General features: G+C 36.9%; 1 protein-coding gene across 6 annotated transcripts in view; it reads right to left on the bottom strand.

The window, feature by feature from the left end:
• lrp8 (low density lipoprotein receptor-related protein 8, apolipoprotein e receptor) overlaps positions 1-19029 on the bottom strand; it is a 153934-nt gene that overhangs the window by 78989 nt on the left and 55916 nt on the right. For 3 of the 6 annotated variants that reach the window (XM_084426309.1, XM_084426306.1, XM_084426308.1), the window contains exon 3: positions 5964-6095. In XM_084426309.1, the coding sequence (XP_084282435.1) occupies positions 5964-6095 (132 nt within the window). The remainder of the gene's footprint in view (positions 1-5963; positions 6096-19029) is intronic. The other 3 variants (XM_084426310.1, XM_084426307.1, XM_084426311.1) reach the window with 1 other exon arrangement.

Raw genomic sequence — 19029 nt, 5'->3', positions numbered from 1 at the left:
CGTTTGAGATCAGTTCTGGAGATGGACACGTTTAACATAGCAACATAAAGGTTAGAAGTTAACTGCAAATTAGTCAACAAAGAATGTGAGACTTGTGGAGGAGCGGAGGTTACATCACATTCACAGCGACACATGATTACATCTTTGAATGTAACCAAAAAAGAATAATATTGCAATCATCTGACCTTGATTGAGGAGATTGTGACAGAAGCAGAGGTTCTTGCAAGCATGTTGAATGTTTTCTATACTTGTGCTTTTTTTGGAAAATAAGATTTAGATATATATTTTTATTTGCTCACCTGGAAGCTGATTACACTTCAATGTCAATGCCTAAGGCAGTCTGTCTTTGTTCCTCTGGATTCGATCAACACTGAAAGGTGTGGAGCACTCGAATGCTAAGTTCCAGTACAGAATGTAAAAATGAAACTTGTTTGAATATCCAATCTTTTAAAGCATATCAAGAAACTACATTTTTAACATTTTCTTAAGGAAATATTTGTTTTTAAGATGTCACTATGTGGCTACTAGGGTACACTGGTTGGTTGAAAGGGCATTTCTAGGTGGTTTATTTATTGATTTAAAAATAAATAAATAAACGAATAAATTAATTAATTAAATTGTTTAATAAATTATTTAAAATGAATGCTGTTCTTTTGAACTGTCAGTTCATCAATGAATCCTGAAAAAAGTATCAGTTTCCACAATAATATTAAGCAGTACAACTGTGATATAATTATTAATGTTTCTTGAGCTCCAAATCAGCATAAAATGATTTCTGAAGGATCATGTGACACTGATAGTAATGACTGCTGAAAAAACAGTAGCATTTAAAAGTATTTAAAAAAATATATATATATTTATAAAAATTTAGTGGTTAGCAAGCACCACCAATTAAGCTCCTTGTTCACTATGACAAAGTTTCTTGTCTAGGTCTGTATAAAGAAGGCTTAAAGGAGAACTCCGGTCAATTTTAACATTGAGCTCATTTTTTTGTACATTTGGAGTGCTGTCAGTACAGAGAACAACGACAAAAATCGGTGTTGCCTACAACATGTTATCCTCTTTTTAAAATTTGCACCCTGTTGACTTCAATGGGGCACGTTTTAAACCTGCTTTTAGCCTCTTAACATCCTTGATGTGTCATTACAAGTGCACAGGTCATGTCCTTCGGGGTGAACGCGGGTGAATCTGACTGCAGTAGATGTGAAAGAAATATATAAAAAAATGATGTTTATTCAGCCAGCGCTCATACCTGTGTTTACATCCTGTTTTCGGTCGAAGTCCAAAGTAGTCGATTGTCGAGTTCACGCGCATAGGTTTAGTACCTATGATCACGCGCGTGAACTCGACAATCGACTACTGTGGACTTCGACCGAAAACAGGATGTAAACACAGGTATGAGCGCTGGCTGAATAAACATCATTTTTATTCATATCTTTCACATCTACTGCAGTCAGATTCACCCGCGTTCACTCCGAAGGAATCACTCACATGACCTGTGCACTTGTAATGACACATCAAGGATGTTAAGAGGCTAAAAGCAGGTTTAAAACTTGCCCCATTGAAGTCAACAGGGTGCAAATTTTAAAAAGAGGATAACATGGTGTAGGCAACACCGATTTTTGTCGTTGTTCTCTGTACTGACAGCACTCCAAATGTACAAAAAAATTAGCTCAATGTTAAAATTGACCGGAGTTCTGCTTTAACAATAAAAGGCAAACAGTTTGACCAGAGATCCTACAGTATATGCAAATCCGTCCCACAACAGCTGGAGGGGCCATGAAATAACCCTTTATCCAACCCCAATTTTCTCTCTGTCTCTCACTCACTCACACACACACACACACACACACACACACACACACACACACACACACACACACACACACACACACACACACACACACACACACACACTAAATGCGCCTTTGGAATACACGTAAACACACACTTCATCAAGCTGATTAATAACCACCCAATGAAGGCAAGGTACCCATCTCATTTTTCATAATAATGCCAGCATATGATCCCAGATTCAGTTTTGTACAAGCACCTGAGTCATGTCCACATGCTCCTGTTTATTACGTTTTAATGCAACCATAATGACTGCCCTGCTGTTCCCATTGATCAAGATATGCCATACTGAGGAACCACAGAGCCTGGGTCGTTTTTCAGTATTACTTAATATTACCAGGTTGAGCACAACATGATAGTCTGCTGTAATGGTATGACAGTACTTATACTCTGCATTACCAGAGGGAGGCTAATGTTGGGGGACCTAGACCTATTCAAGGCACAAAGAGGGGTTTGTGTAAAGAAGCTGTGAAGAACTATGATTCATGTGACTGTGTGACTTTGCTCTGATAGGAGAACCTCTGTAGAGGCCACCAAACAAAGCTAAGAGCAATTGTGAAAAGCAATCTAACACAGACCAGGGATATTGGGAAATGTGTCTGGATACAGCTGCAAGCTTTGACCTTGGACTACTGGGAATATACCTATGTATTTGTGTGTATGTCTCAAAGCCATACAAGTTATTTTACCTCAATGCATTGGATTAGCATTTAGATATTCATGTAAGCTGATTTGGATGATTTGTAAATCAAGCAAAAATAGTTTCTGCAAAAAATTATTTGGTGGTGAAATCCACATCATACTTGACACAAATGTTACAGAACACACATTTCACACCTGTCCATCATATGGTGACGGTCTCTGTGGGTGGGAGCTTTGAAACTAGCACAAACTCCATCCCTTTATGGCACAGTTGTCATAATCATTCCACTTCATTTTTAGAGACATCCAGAATATGAACATACCGAAGTAGAGAGGCAGAAGAATGTACCCAATAATAATGATTGTTAGGACAAAATGCAAAAAAATATATTAATAGTAGTATGCTACATTGTTGTCACAAGACCATATCCTGATTCATGACCTATTATATCACTAGATATCTTTTTGGTATCTGCTATTTGGTAGATATCTGGCCAATACCGAAAAGTCGATGATTGTTGTGGTCAACAACAGATAAATTTCTGATATTAACATTTTATAATAAATAAATTAAAATATTAAAAACTAAAATCAGTTGTTGTTGTTTTTTTATTTAAAGTGTAGGTGAATTTAGACATAACACTATAAAGTACAATGGATATTTATTTTATATTTAACAGTTATAAAATGTATAGTCTTTGAAATGATTAACTTTAAAGTGACTGTGAGATGATGGCACGGTAATATACACGTAAACACTGGGAAAACGAGAATTAATTAAATATCCTAAATCAATCAATACAAAATCTTTTTAAAAATATCTTATATCAGCCAATAACCGATTTGATATTTATTTATTGTGCATACATGATCATCTTTAAAATAAAACTGTTATTTACTTATTTTAATTCTATTTTGTGAAGAAAAAAAACAACTAATTGTAGTCATAGGTAAATTAAGTCATAGGTATTGGCAATCTGAAAAAAAAAAATATATATATATAAAAAGAAGATTATAAAATTCACAAGGGAAGTTCAAGGTAAATGCATTGGATTGTGGGATACAGTATTGAGCACAGTTTACACTGTTGCAAACTGAACATTTTGGCAATGTGGTCGGTCATACTGTTTAGAGTGAGCACTATATGTCACTGTAGTATACATTTCCAAACATAGCCTACGTCTCCCTCCTCCCTTCCTGGCCAGGATACTGTAGCCAGAGGGGGGAAAAAAAACTGCCAAATCACAGTAGATCTGATCTTGTGATCATTGAACTGGAAGCTCCACTATATGTCGGATATTGGCAAAGAAAGAAAAGTAAGCCAGAAACTGCCACTGACACAGTAATGAAGTAACAACTGAATCAGAGCACAAAGAATGGGTAAAAATGTGATTTGCTCGTGATCTGAGTGGACAGTGCAAATTACTAGTACACAAGTGAGTGAGTATGCCGAGGAGAGTGAGCATTACTGCTGCCAATTAGCAGCTGGAGCCTAATTCAGCCAACGGCAAAATCACATCACATGGCCAGAGAGAAAGGCTCAGTCCACAGCTTAAAATGACAATTACTGAGATTGCCAAACAGCCACAGGCGATCCTTGGTAGAAAAACAAACTAAAAAGAACTGGATGCATGCAAATAAAAGTCAAAACTCCACTAGCATTATTCTGGTTTATGTGCATGACAAGTAGGTTTACAACAACAAAGAAGAAGACTGTTTAAATATAAGGAGGATATATGCAAAAATGTGAGTATTTACACCTGATTTTGAAAGAAGAAGCCTAAAGTGGGAATTCCAAATTATGTTAATCAATCCTATTTTAAATAAATTAGCAATAATGCGTGCAGAAGAACTATTTGCCAACAACCACTGCTATAAGCCTGACTTTTCCTGTTACTTTATCAAGATAACATTTTGATTAAAAATAAAGTGCTCCTTTTAAAGAGCAACTCACTGCTCTTTATTTATTTGTTTGAAGTCACTGATTATTTACTTGAATAATTACTTGAAAAACCTTGAAGTACGGGAAACACTTAAAGGAGTAGTTCACTTTAAAATGAAAATTAGCCCATGATTTACTCACCCTCAAGCCATCCCAGCTGTATATGACATTCTTCTTTTAGACGAATACAATCAGAGTTATATTAATAAACACCCTGACGCTTCTGAGCTTTATAAATGGCAGTGGATTGCAACCAACAGATTGAAGCTCAAAAACGTGCATCCATCCGATTAGATTGTGTAAGAAAATGTTTCATATTTTAAACTTATAAAGTAAAATAACTAGCTTCCGGCAAAATGAACATACGGATTCGATTTAAGTGTAAAGTGCAACTAATGTGAGTAAAGAGACGTACTGCAGATATTTACACTACGCCATGATGCACTACGCTACCTCTGACGTCATAAGTTGCATAAGTTGTGATTTATTATGTTTTTTATACTATTTTACATTGTAACGTGTTAAATATGAATATTTTTCTTTCACAAACTCATCGCTTTGCTTCAGAAGGCCTTTATTAACCTCCCGGAGCCGTGTGGAGTTATTTTATAATGGATATATGCACTTTTTTGAGCTTCAATCTGATGCTTTCAATGGTTGGAATCCACTGCCATTATAAAGCTTGGAAGCGTCAGGGTTTTTATTAATATAACTCTGATTGTGTTCGTCTGAAAGAAGAAAGTCATATTAGTGTTGTCAAAAGTACCGACTTCGGTACCAAGTCAGTATTGAAATTTAAAAATTGGCCATTGTGTTCACGCGCTCATCAGGTAAGTCTGTGATTGGCTACAATGATCAACGCACAGGAGTGTTTAAAAGCACACGGAACTGTTTGAAAGTTTTTTTAAAAACGGGAGCGGGAGCTTTTGAAAGCACAATCAGCCGGTCCGCCGTCAGACGCCTGCTTTTAAACGCTCCCGTGTGTATCTGTGTAAGCACTCGGTGAAGAGCATCATTGATGTATATTTACAACATGTTTTTGAACCGCTGACCATTGTAGCCAATCACAGACATATTTGATGAGCGCGTGAGCACAATGGGCAATCAGAGGTGTTTACGATTCCGCTCAACAGCGCTCAAAGCGTCACATTTTTTGTACTTTTGACAACAAGTCATAAACACCTGGGATGGCTTGAGGGAGAGTAAATCAAGGGCTAATTTTCATTTTAAAGTGAACTACTCCTTTAACGTAACGTGTAAATGCGCGTCACTAACGTAAATCAAGCAAGCTAGTATGCATAGGCCATGAAGTGTTGGCGAAATACTGGCGACTGGTGTGAATAATATCGATTTTTTTCCAGAAAACTTCTTGGACCTGTATCTATTATGTTTATTTTCAAAAACTTTCCAGGGCCTTGAAATATTTTTTTCAGTTTCACAAACTTTCAAGGATTTCAAGGACCTGTGGGAACCCTGAGAAAATAACCAGAATCAACATTATAAAAACACATGCACAAACACTCACTGTACTCACTGCAGGTGGAGTCTGCTTCATCCGAACCATCTGGACACTCCGGTTCTCCATCACACCTCCATCGAGCCGGGACACACTGCCCATTCTTACAAGCAAAGTCTGTCGTAGCACATGTCTTTTTCGCTGTTCAAGAAAAGAGAGGAAGGTAAGTACAGGGGCATATACACTAACACAAGAGGTTTTGGTGCAAACCAAATTTAAAGTTTAGTTCAGATGGACCTGCTTTTTCACATGTCAAGCTTAAGTGGAAGGTGGAATTACTTCAACAACAATGAAACAAACCTCCACGCTACTAAATCTGCAGGAGACAGCAAGAAAATTGGATCACTTGAGAAACAATGGTAGACTCGCACTTGATAACAACTGTTCTTGTTCAGAAATAAAGTCTTGAGAAGTAAAAGACTCATGCTTTAGAGTCAAACAACAAACACTATGAGGCTAAGTGCACCGTGTGTCTCTGTCATTTCTTCTTGTCGCGTTTATAGTTTAATTGGGAAGAGAGTTTGAATGAATTGAACACAGAGCTCCATTGGGAGCAATTACAAACACCCAGGTACACATCACTGAGAATTTATGAACCATACTTTCGTTTTTGTATGTGTGAGGATAAAGACTGCTTTGCTTTAAGTCCAGTAAATTTGTAGCAGGGGTAAAAGAGCCTGAAGGGAGAGCAATTGATGATGTTGTCAGCTCTCTGGGAGGGAGACCAATAAGAGCTTTTTCAGTCAGAGAGGACACAGTGATTTAACACATGTTCGGCTTTTATCATGTGCATCAATTGAACACATGTAAACGCCTGGTCTGGGTGGGTGTACTATTCATGTATGCCAAATATTAGTTCTGTTTTTTTCCTTGCAATCAATATGCTTACAGTAAATCATTCAGCTGGACCATCATACTCACTACATGCCCACAAACTATGGGCAACAAATTGGACCACAGAAAGTGGAGGTTACATACATACAGAATGGAGCCAAACTATGAAAAATATGATTTGTGCTATCAGATAAAAATGAGATATGAAAGTTATTTAAGAGGCTGAGCAAGTTATTTCCTCCTGATAAAAATGTGAAAAATGTGCACCAAATCGACTGTGCACAGTAGGGCCAAGAAAGGGCATTATAGCAACATAAATATGGTAAATTACAGTACATTGACTTTTCAAATGTTAACAGACAAACAAATAAAATAAAAAGACGAATAGTGTATACTTACCCATAAAAATCGAATATAAAACAGCTTTGTTATTGTTTAATTAAAACATAAGTTAATTGGAAAAAAAGTACTAAAATTAATAAAACTAAAAGTTTAGGCTAAATACAATTCACACAAAAATAACTAAAGCACAAAATTACTAAAACTAAAATGGAAACTAAAAATATATGAATAAAAGCTAATTCAATATATTTATAAATACCATAATAGTACATAAATAATACTAAAAAACCACTGAAAAATATAGGGACCTTAAAAAGTCAAACAGATAAAAGGGTGAAAATCATGAAACCAACCAAAAGAGCAGAAAATTGTCCAACAGTCAGTGAGTTGCAACAGATCAGAAAGAAAGAGATATTCTGTGAAATTCTTCTCTGCAACGGTGATCAAATCCCAGGCCCTTGCCTCCCATCAGAACAAGAGGATTTCATCTAAGTCTCCCCTATCTCCCCAGCCAAGCTACCTTACACTGAAACAAGCATAGAGATTTACCAACTCACACATCATGAGGCCATGTTCCCAGCCCCTTATCTCCCTCTGGAACCAGTTATGGGTTGAACACCTCTGAAGACTACAGAGAGAGGTGGTTAGTGAGCCATGAGCAGCACTTAATTACCAAAGATCCTTCACTAGCCTTATCTCAAGGACAAAGCTTGACCTTGTCACACCTTTCATTCCTTTCAAGCTGAACATAATATTAATTTTCTTGAAGGTGAGGTGTGTAATTCTGTTCAATGTTAAAGTAAGCCAGTCGTAGGTTGACTCCACAAAATACTATGGAAATTTTGGCTGATACCGGTAACTATATATAATTCACAATGTTCTGGAAATATGTTTTATTTGAAAAGTTTATTTTGAAACTTGATGTTTACTGTTTAAATTAAAACATGCATGAAAGTGTGATATTCATTAAAAGAAAAAATCATGTTTTAATAAACTGTATTCTTATTCTTATTCTTCTTATTCTTATTACTTTGAGAAGCAATTTTATCTAAGTAAACCAAACCAAATATTTAATATTCACAGGTCACTAGTCCAAGATTTGAACAAGTGTACAGCCCTATATTTCTGATTTATTCATCCAAATTTTGCTAAAATTCTGTGACATTTCACGTTATACAGTAAATTCCATTTTTATCACTGGATTCCACAATTTCTGAATTTTGAAGTGGATCAAACCCTTTCAAAATTATACATGAATTTTGAACAATACCCGTTCTTGTATTAGGACAACTCTGATGAACCTTTTTGATCCACTTTGACTACTGTATATTTTAAAATATTATTTGTCCAAACAGCAGCAGAAGCAATGGTTGGACTGTTTGGGAAACTGTTTAACAAAACATTATTTTACTAGTGCCACTAGATGCACAGAAATACAGTACCATACTTCAAGACAATTGCATACAGTCAAAAAAGTATGGTGTGGGGGGGTGTATAGGTGTAGTATAGTATAGGTGTTGGTTTTACTAATTTTCCTGCAGGACTGCCAACGCAGGCAGGCAGCATCAAGCACCAACTCATGGGAAAAGCTGATTTAAAGATGGTATGCATTACAAGCAGCAAATACTTCATTATGCAGATACTCACACTAGGCACACATACATAATCAAAGACTGAATGTACATTCCAATGATTTACCAAAAAAAAAAAAAAAAAAAAATGTAAACAACGAACGCACACGCTCTGACATAAAACAATCATCACGCATCACATATCTACACATCAGGCCTGCCACTGTGCAAATGTTATTTTTCTCTATTTTCCTGCTGACGCTTTAATACACACTCAATTCCAGGAAGTCCCCCTGCGTATTAGTATGTAGAAACAAGCAAGAGATGCGTGTGTGTGAGTTTACTGCGCAAGCAGGCAAAGCCATGACATTCCCAAGGTCCCATGCTCGAGAGACCACGCTGATTACTGACGGATAGCTGATCTGTGATGGCTAGCTGTAGGTGACCTCTTTGTGTCCGCTGCAAGCACTTCACAGAGTGGGCAGTCTGCACAGGACACAACTGCAGCTCAAGGACAATGTCCTTCAATTTTCACAAACCATTTCCTCAAAGACTTCACAGAGAACGTTAGACTACAGTCTAAACATACTTGACACCTTTGGTTTCCCGGATAACTGACGAATTACAAACGCAATTTAAAATAAGCATTGGAGCGGATGGGAAAAATGTCATTCAATCGCTTCAAATGGTCTAAAGAGCTACTTAAACACTATGAGCAATGTACTTTATTGCTTTTGCGTACTTTGAGGCCTGAAGGCGGTTAACACTTTAACAGTTTTCTGAAGCGGCATTTATAGGGTTCTAGTTCTCCGCTGGTCTAATGCTTGTTATTTTCATGTAAAATTCAATAGTCTAAGCAGCTGTAAGAAATAAATCAGTTATACCAGATCAGAGGTCTGTAGAATGCTGTTTGGAAAGCTGCTGTGATTGACTGGCTGTGGTTTATGTGGTTCTGAGTACTCGTTTGAGATAAGAGAGCCCACCTATTATAGGATCAGGCAATCGCAGTGTCATCTTGAGCAGGGCTATAAACATGGACAGGTCATAATCGTAAATGGAGTCTGTGAAGAAAGGTGCCTCAGTGGGTCACCTTTTTCTGGTAGGTTCCATTTCTTTCTTTTCTTTGTCTGTTTCAGTCTCTCTCTCGTAACAGATGAAATCTTGTAGCATCAAGCACAACGGCATGAAGGCTGAGCAATATATTGAATATTTGAAATATATTTCTGATGATTTTGTTTGAAATATAAAAAGCTCTGGTCGTTAAGTCAGAGCTTTACACAAGTCTATATAAGCTTTACATTAAGTCTAAAAATAATATGCTAGTATGGACTGTATGGCTGTCCATTCTTCTTGATTTGCACACAGAGAAAGACAAAAGACATATAAACACAACAGTGCACAAATCACACACTGTAGTTAAATTTCCTCCCACTACAGTCTGTCTAGTTCTGTAAGATTTACTCCCTGTATTATCACAGTACTGTTTGAGACTCCACTTGTTTAATAACCTATACTTATGTAGCACACACAAACTGTGAAAGGTGAAAAGCATTGTGAAGGTCTCTTGCATGCTGAGACCAGTCATATTCCTACAGGTGAGCATGTGTAAGAGAGAAAGAGAACAAGATAAAGTGTCAAAGGAATGTATTGAAACAGTACAGTCAGTGACAGAGAAATAGGGGAAATAGGGGAGGGAAAACACCACCCCATATGGTACTATGTAAAGACAGCTAGTTGCATGTAATATTGGTCAGTTCACATGCTGCCAATGAACTACAAAGAGTGAGAACGTCAATACAATACAGTCTGAAACCACAAAGAGAAAATGGCTTTCAAACACACAAACAGAATAAAACATCAAATGCCAACCAGCACATCCAGAAAACACTAAGGAAAATGATGGCCACAGACTACATCCTTAATTGTATGTGTTAGGGGTGGGAAACAGTGGAGACCTGGCGATACAATATGATTAGGTATGTCAATTTTGCGGGATTACTTTTGTAAAGAATTGTCCTGAATATCATTATCATGCCATGTAAAAAAAATTTTTTTTACATGGTATGCACATTACCATGTGCGCAAGTTAAACTTGACACACTGCTAAATATTTTGCACCATTAAACGAGACTACATATAAACTAAATATTTACAGAAGGCTCTGAACAGAGTAACGATGGTAATAAAACAGCAGATTGATTGTATTGCATCAATAAGCTTATGTTTTACCAGACAAACTTCAATCCTTTAGACAATTATGATGATGTTGACACTTATACTCATTTACATTTTAAGAGCTAGTATATTGTGAAAAAATTACTCATTAGCCGCTCTTCAACATGAACCAGATCTACTGAAAATACACAACTCTGTGTAAATTGCTCCATGTGCATATCAAATAAAAATCATAATAAATAAATTTCTTATGTTTTTGTATCAGTATTTATTGCTCCTGATTCATTTCAAACATAATTTCTGAAAGTTATTTTGATTTAAAATACCAATTATGTTATTACTTAAAGGTTGATTATGATTTCAACTTATAACTTTTCTAACTTTAGTTAGTGTGTAATGTTGCTGTTTGAGCATAAACAACATCTGCAAAGTTACAACGCTCAAAGTTCAAAGCAGAGGAAGATATTTGCTTTTAAAGAATTCGTTTTTTAAGGACTACAACAAACGGCTGGGAGGGACTACACGACATTCCACCAAGTTTTTGAAATTTTCAGTGTATGTTTGTGTGAGGTAAAAGGACACAAGCTGTTGAAGCTCCGCCCCCTGTGCGGGAGCAGCAGCTCATTTGCATTTAAAGGGACAGACACAAAAACGGTGTGTTTTTACTCGCCCTCAAAAAGTGACAATTTTAACATGCTTTATAAATATATCTGTGGTGTATTTTGAGCTAAAGCTTCACATACACACTCTGGGGACATCAAAGACTTATTTTACATCTTGTGAAAAGGGTATTATACCACCCCTTTAAGTATTGCATTTCAAACAGAAACGTATTTTTACTGTTTTGTCTTGTGTTTTAACACAACTTCTGCTCACAAATCTGAAGGCTGCTATTGGATCATTTAATGTAAACGTGTATACATACTTTACGAAGAGCTTACTAGCTACTTTCTGCCTTAAGAACAAATGGTGTAACCAAATTTATTGCAGAAACAGTTACAAACTAACTAATAGATACTAAGCCCCTAGTTGTACTTTACACTCCCATTTAAGTTTGAACTTACGAACGGCTGGTGCAACCCTACCAAGACTTTTTGCTGCAAGTCAAATGTCTAACGAGACTAGCAATCTAATGTCACAGTGCATTTCATCTTCTTGCATACTGAGTTGTGACCAATCTCTTTTTCCCATAAATATTGAAGGTGAAAAAATGTAACTACAATCATTTATTCTTGCCGTTAAAATATCAATACAGTATCATGAAGTAAAATATTGCAGTACTTTGAAATTGTAGTTGTTTCTCTCTACCTCTAGTGTTTGCACTTAGAAACTGTGGTATCTGCAACTGAGGGAGTGCAAAGATGAAAAAAGAAAACAGAGAAGCTGGAATAAAATTAGAAATAATAAGCAAACAGCCTGCAAAGGTAACAACAAGATTAAACCTGAAACCCAGGTGGATTTCAAAGGGTACAATTGAACTCCTTTGAGGAAGTGAGCAGATAAAGCCCTGTGAGCACAGCTTTACACTGACGCTTCACAGCTCAATACCACTCACTAATCTCATCTGCCTTCACTGCTTCTGTATGCAGATTGTGTGAAAGCGCCTTCATCAGACACCTCTCTCGCCTTTTTATTTAACACTTCAAGGAATTTGAGTATCTCTGTGAAAGAGGTACGGAGGGAGGCAGTTTTGACTGCACATGCACCTAAACACTCCTGAGTCAATAAACTCTCACACGTGAAAAGCTTAAATCGAGCATTTTGTCTGGTTGGAGTTTGTTCTGGAATCGCACAATGCCTTCTTAAAGAGGAAAAAAGATAAATGCAGTCTGAAACTAGGTCCATTTGAAAGACCAAGTGGCACAGGGGCATCCCACTGAATGGAGCATTAGGGAGTTGGTGGTAAGACATAGTGCTACTGCTGCTGTCAGCAACTTGGCTGGATATAAAAGTTTTGCTGAAGTGCTGATCCAGAACCAACTTCTTAAATGCAACTAATCCATGCAGAAATATGCAAACCTGGACTTGGGTCCTTACAGCAGCAGTTCAGAATGGCATAGCCATTATATAGCATTAGCCTATATAAGAGAGGAGTAGGGTTGGGAACCGACAACGGGTTGAAATTCAGAACAGTCCCATTTTTTAAAAACATAAATTTCGGACCAAATTATTTTCCTGACTTTCCGTTCTGTTATTGGCTCTCGGAAGTGTATTTTTATGGCAATGCAGACAGAACATTAAAGTACCTAAATACTATTGTGCCACAACTAAATCTACAATCAAATATTGCATAAAAACACTTATGAATAAGTCAGTGACATATTTGACAACAAATAAATATATTACTTTACAATTCAAAGATTGGGGTCGGTAAGTGTTAGGGTTTTTAATGTTTTTAATGCAGTAATTACTCCAGTCTTTGGTGTCACATGATCTACTATTCATTTCTTATTAATTATTTAGTGTTTTGCTTTTACCTAATTTACAATTAGAGGCAATTACTGGAAATGCATTTATCCTGCCTCTGTGCCACATTAAAAGTATGTGTAAACACTTCTGTATTAAATTGATCTATGATTTGTAATATCAGCTCTACTGAAATGGGAAATGATCATTTGGCAACATACTGTTTAAGGCAGTAAATGCAGTAAGAATTTCATGTCTTATTTTCAAACATTTCTTCTCTAAAAGTAACATTAAAGAACCAGAATTGGAAACAGAATCAATAAATTTCTTAAGATTCCCATCCCATCAAGGGATTGAGCACAACTGGTAATGACCTGAGAGAACAGAGAGAGACCCATTGATGGGAAATGTAAAGGGATCAAGGGGTGAAGGGAGCATATTAGCCTGTTTTATGTTTGTCTTTTTCTCTCGGGCTGTCCTTTTCTTCTCTCCCACACTATTTATCTCCATTGATTTCTGCACTGTTTCTCCTTAAACAAATGCATAAAAAGCATGTCAAGCATAATCATAGTGAGTGACCATTAGTATATAAATATTTACACTGGCCAATGGGTTGGTTCCTTTACTCCCAACTCTAGTTATTTTTCTCTTACCACCAACCTTTCATTTCCCTCTTTCATCAAACGTTCATATTTTCCTATAATTGAATCACAGGAATTGATCTATGATTAAAGATGGTTTCGGTGGCAGCAACGTAATCAGTGTCATCCTTAGTTCCACTGCCCGAAGGTACATGGTTGATGCAAGCACAGAGCGTTGTTGTTTTTGCTGTTGAGGCAAGCTGAATATAATCAAACAGATCATGTCAGAGTCTGTCAAAGCAAACCCACATTACAGTTGAGGTCTCTCAATAATTAGATGGGAAATTACGTTTTTGGTGAGAATGCATGCGAGGAAACATAGTGGTGGGTAGTATGAGGGGGATATTATAGAGCAACACAAATTCAATTGGACCAGAGGTTTCAGGTGCAGTCACATTAGTGTAATTTTGATGAAAGATTTTTTATAGTGTAGAGATGTATGAGGCACCGCTCACAGAAATAGAGGTTGACCTATTGATCGGTTTTGCCAATTAATATCGGCAAAAAAACAACCGACACAAAACTATAGTTTTACCAAGTTGCGCCCGTTGCTGAAACTGCTAAGAAGGGTCTGCTATTATAATATAGTAATGCCAGGGACACACTTAAAGGGATAGTTCGGCCAAAAATGATATTTAGCCCATGATTTACTCACCCTCAAGCCGTTCGAGATGCATATGTCAATCTTTTTTCAGACGAACACATTTTCAGTTATTTTAGAAAATGTCTTAGATCTTTCAGTGGTTATAGTGTGAAGCTATGGGGTCCATTTAAAACTTTATAAATGAAAATAACTGGCTTCCGGTAGCGGCCAACGCGCGTTCACGGAGATGGATGCTGGCGTATGACGTAGGACGTAGCGTAGGAAGCGTCGTGACGTAGAACGAACGTGATAGCGCAGCCAGAGAGCAGAGCAAAACAAAACTCTACGTTCGTTCTACGTCACGACGCTTCCTACGCTACGTCCTACGTCATACGCCAGCATCCATCTCCGTGAACGCGCGTCGGCCGCTACCGGAAGCCAGTTATTTTCATTTATAAAGTTTTAAATATGTATATTTTTACGACAAAACTGCACGGATTACCCTCAGAAGGCCTTCGTTTATCCCCCTGGAGCCGGATGGATTACTTTTGTGAAGGATGCATGCACATTTTGGGACTTGAAGGAGGTGGACCCCATAGCTTCACACTATAACCACTGAAAGATCTAAGACATTTTCTAAAATAACTGAAAATGTGTTCGTCTGAAAAAAGATTGACATATGCATCTCGAACGGCTTGAGGGTGAGTAAATCATGGGTTAAATATCATTTTTGGCCAAACTATCCCTTTAATGATTAGCTGAAACATTCTAAGACTGAACTGAACACACTTACAGACCGTTTCCAATGACTGGAGCAGATATTAAACACCGACTGAACGCAACTGTCTCTGTCTTAAGTATCAAATTACATTCATAATCGGCCTTACTGTCGTTAAGTGTGTCCCCACCTTAAAAGAGTGCATAACTGCACCGACTGCGCATTGCACAAAGCAGGACACTTCAGATGCAGATTTAAAATATAGACAATGAAACGGTAGGTATACAGTACATTGCCGAACATGTTTTCATTTCAAAGTAATAACCTGTAATTTGTTGACTAGATGCTGCATTAGTGGAAAATGCAAAACACAAAAACACGCTCAACCTAAATGTTTAAATGTCATGATTGTTGACATCTATCTGCATTAGGCTATATCCAGCTAGTTGCTTTTATGCATACGTTGCATATTTAGCTGAGAAAGCAAATTGATATGTTCATGCAGCAGAAACATATAAACAAATCAGAAACATATTCGATTTGTAATACAAAACCAACCGTCACTGTAATACATATTTTTATTAGATAATCATCAAGTGTTCTAAAATAGAAGCAAATAAAGTGTGAGAATATATATATATATATATACACTATACATATCTATCAAATTTCAATGTCATGGCCTTTGTGTAGACATTTAAAGATGGCCATCTTTAAGCATGACTGTATGGATTTATATGAAATGGAAACACTTTACAATAAGAGTCCATTTATAACATTAACCAAGGTTAAAAAAAAGTATTGTTCATTGTTAATTTCAACATTTACTAATACATTTTTACATTTTAAAGTTGGATCTCTTAATATTAGTTAATGCACTATGAACTAACATGACTGATCAATGTTTAATTAATATTTATTTATATTTTAAAAGTACAGTACATTTTCATGGTTCATTATCAAACCAATCAGCTTTCTGTTGGTCAACGCAGCAAATTCACGAGATTTGAGATCATGTGGATTCCTACTGAAATCATTTCATTTTGGAAACACAAAACAAAAGCACGCACATTTCAGATTGCTCAAAGTGGGTGCTCGGCCATAAATAACTTGAAGGTCGGCACACCACGGCTCCAAAAATATTATAATTTATTAACAGACTCTCACAAAGGTGACGCTTCGAGCACACAGGAGATTCATCCAATTTTGATTACAAGATTTCACTGAACAATGGTAGATGTCATTGTACCTTTCATTCCAATTTAAGGGTGTTTCTTCAACTTTATTGACTTAAGTCTCAAAGGATGATTTTTTTTTTTCTTATAAAAGCTGAGATTGTCAACAGTTGCTAGTGTTGAAATTAGCGTTAGCAAGACAAAAAAAAAAGACATAGCAATTTTATGCCAATACTGACTGAAAAGTAAACGAGAGTCCACAGGACGAAAACATTTAGAAGAAACACCTTTAAGTAACTAGCAGGAGACATCGAAATCAATATCTGATCCACAGACTTCTGCAGAATTTGAACGCCCTAAATTCATACAATTCTCCCACACACTGTGTGCTCATTGCCTGATTTCCCCCACAAACAAGTTAAGCCCAAAACCCATGCTGCCGATTTCAGTGGTAAACTCAATTACTCTGTAACCTTTCAAGAAAAGTTCAGACTTCATGGATTCAAGTTAAGAGTTCAGTAATATCATGGATGGATCCAATCCCATCAAACAGTAACGCTATCTATTAGGACGTGCAACCAAAGCTATAGGTTAAGGTTAGGGCCGTTACATAGTCAACGCATCGGTACGCATACGCGTCCACAAGGCTACGTGTCGCTACGCTTCGCCCGCCATTATGCGTCGATGCGTAGCCAAATGTGTCGTCCTAGTTTTTGATACGAGACGCGCCGATGCACGCAATACTAAGCGTTGTCGGCGGGGGCGACATTGCAAGTATTGTACATTAATTCAAGTATATTATGTTTACAGAAGAAGGTTTGAATACAATGGCGGGCGAAGAGAAAAAATTATGCGAGCTTATGCGCATACATCTCGTCTACAATGTGTGTGTGTGATTTTGGTTGGGTGACAGTTGTAGGTTACAGTTTGACAAAAGCACAATGTTGTGTTTTACATAAATATAAGTAGGCTAAACACTTTGCAGTTTTAATGATGTCCTGTATGAACAAAATGCACAAACACACACATTCCAGCATTGCAATCTTGACATCAGAGCCTGTTATTAAGCTGCGTCCAAAACGCAAATAGAGCGTCAAATTCGCGTCTATCGCGTCTAGTTCGACGCTTGAACATTTTGAATCCATTCGCGCGCCCAAAGCGAAAGCGAGCGTTTGAAGCGAAATAGACGTGCGTTCAGAACATATAGGTTCAGAATCAGAACTAAAGATTTTTATTTTGGATGTGTTCATTGTGATTATATTGGCTGGGTTTATAAAAGTTTATAAAATTGAGATCTTTGCTTGGTGCATTTGGAAACAAAGCTTGTCTATTTCTAAATGTAATCGCGTACATCGCTGATGATTATAGCCTACTGTCCGTGTGTTGAAAAAAACACACTCGCAACAGACACACCCCAAAGCGGAGACGTTACAGCGTTGCCAGCGGCACTGAGCGGGGGGTGTGTCTGTTGCGAGTGTTTTTTTCAACACGAGGACAGTATAAATAATCATCAGCGATGCACGCGATTACATTTAGAAATAGACAAACTTTGTTTACAAATGCACCAAGCAAAGATATCCTTTCAATTTTATAAACTTTTATAAACCCCCATACACAAAAGAAATATATTTTCTGGATATGTTTTGGAATATATGCACATATTTGAAATTGGCCCAATAAATATATTTCATACTTATATTTCATATATTTTTGTTATATTTCAGAATATATTTCAATGTATTTTTTTCTGTACGGGTCCCCAAAAGTGTCAAAAATATATGTGGCATATATTCCAAATACATTGAAATATATTCTGAAATATAACAAAAATATATGAAATATAAGTATGAAATATATTTATTGGGCCAATTTCAAATATTTGCATATATTCCAAAACATATCCAGAAAATATATTTCAAATACAATTCTTTTGTGTATGGGCCCAGCCAATGTAATCACAATGAACACATCCAAAATAAAATATTTAACATACATAACAACTGCAAAGCATCTAATTTGTAAACAAAATGATTTACGCACTAAATCCAGCATAAACTCCGGCACAATTTGCATATTTTTAAACTCTCAAAACAGACGTCATATCCCGAACCTCACAGCAATTGGCTGCCGACCGCGTTTTTCGCTTGATATTTGCATAAAGTCGAGAACTGCCCAACCTTTTGACGCTCTCAGTCGCTCTCAACGCTTTCTCCGGTCCGCTGTCAATCCCAAAATGCATTGCGCGAGCGTGAAGCTCGACTTCCATAGGAATGAATTGAAAACGCTCGCTCCGCTCTGCTCGCACCGTGCCAGTGGACACGCACCGTGAGGGTTAGAAGTTAGTATTTGTTTCAGCATTGTGTAGACAATCAGCTCTGTAATTGACATAACTGAAAAAATCTTGACAATCGGCTGAGGGTTGGGTTTGTGCTTAACTGGTTTGAGGAAAAAGGTGCTTGTTCAGTAAGCATTATAGCTAAATCTAAGTTCTGACAGCTAAGTACTCAAAGTTCTGTTGTACACATTTTAACATTTAATTAATTTAAACAGAATTCCACAGATTTCATGAGGACCTACATATTAGTATGACCTAAAACGTCATGTGTACTGTCTAATCACTAGGAACCACC

This window comes from Rutilus rutilus, assembly GCF_951802725.1.
Source record: "Rutilus rutilus genome assembly, chromosome: 12".
NCBI classification, from domain to species: Eukaryota; Metazoa; Chordata; class Actinopteri; order Cypriniformes; family Leuciscidae; genus Rutilus; species Rutilus rutilus.
The sequence above is the reverse complement of the archived record's forward strand: the minus strand, read 5'-3'. Positions and strand labels throughout refer to the sequence as shown.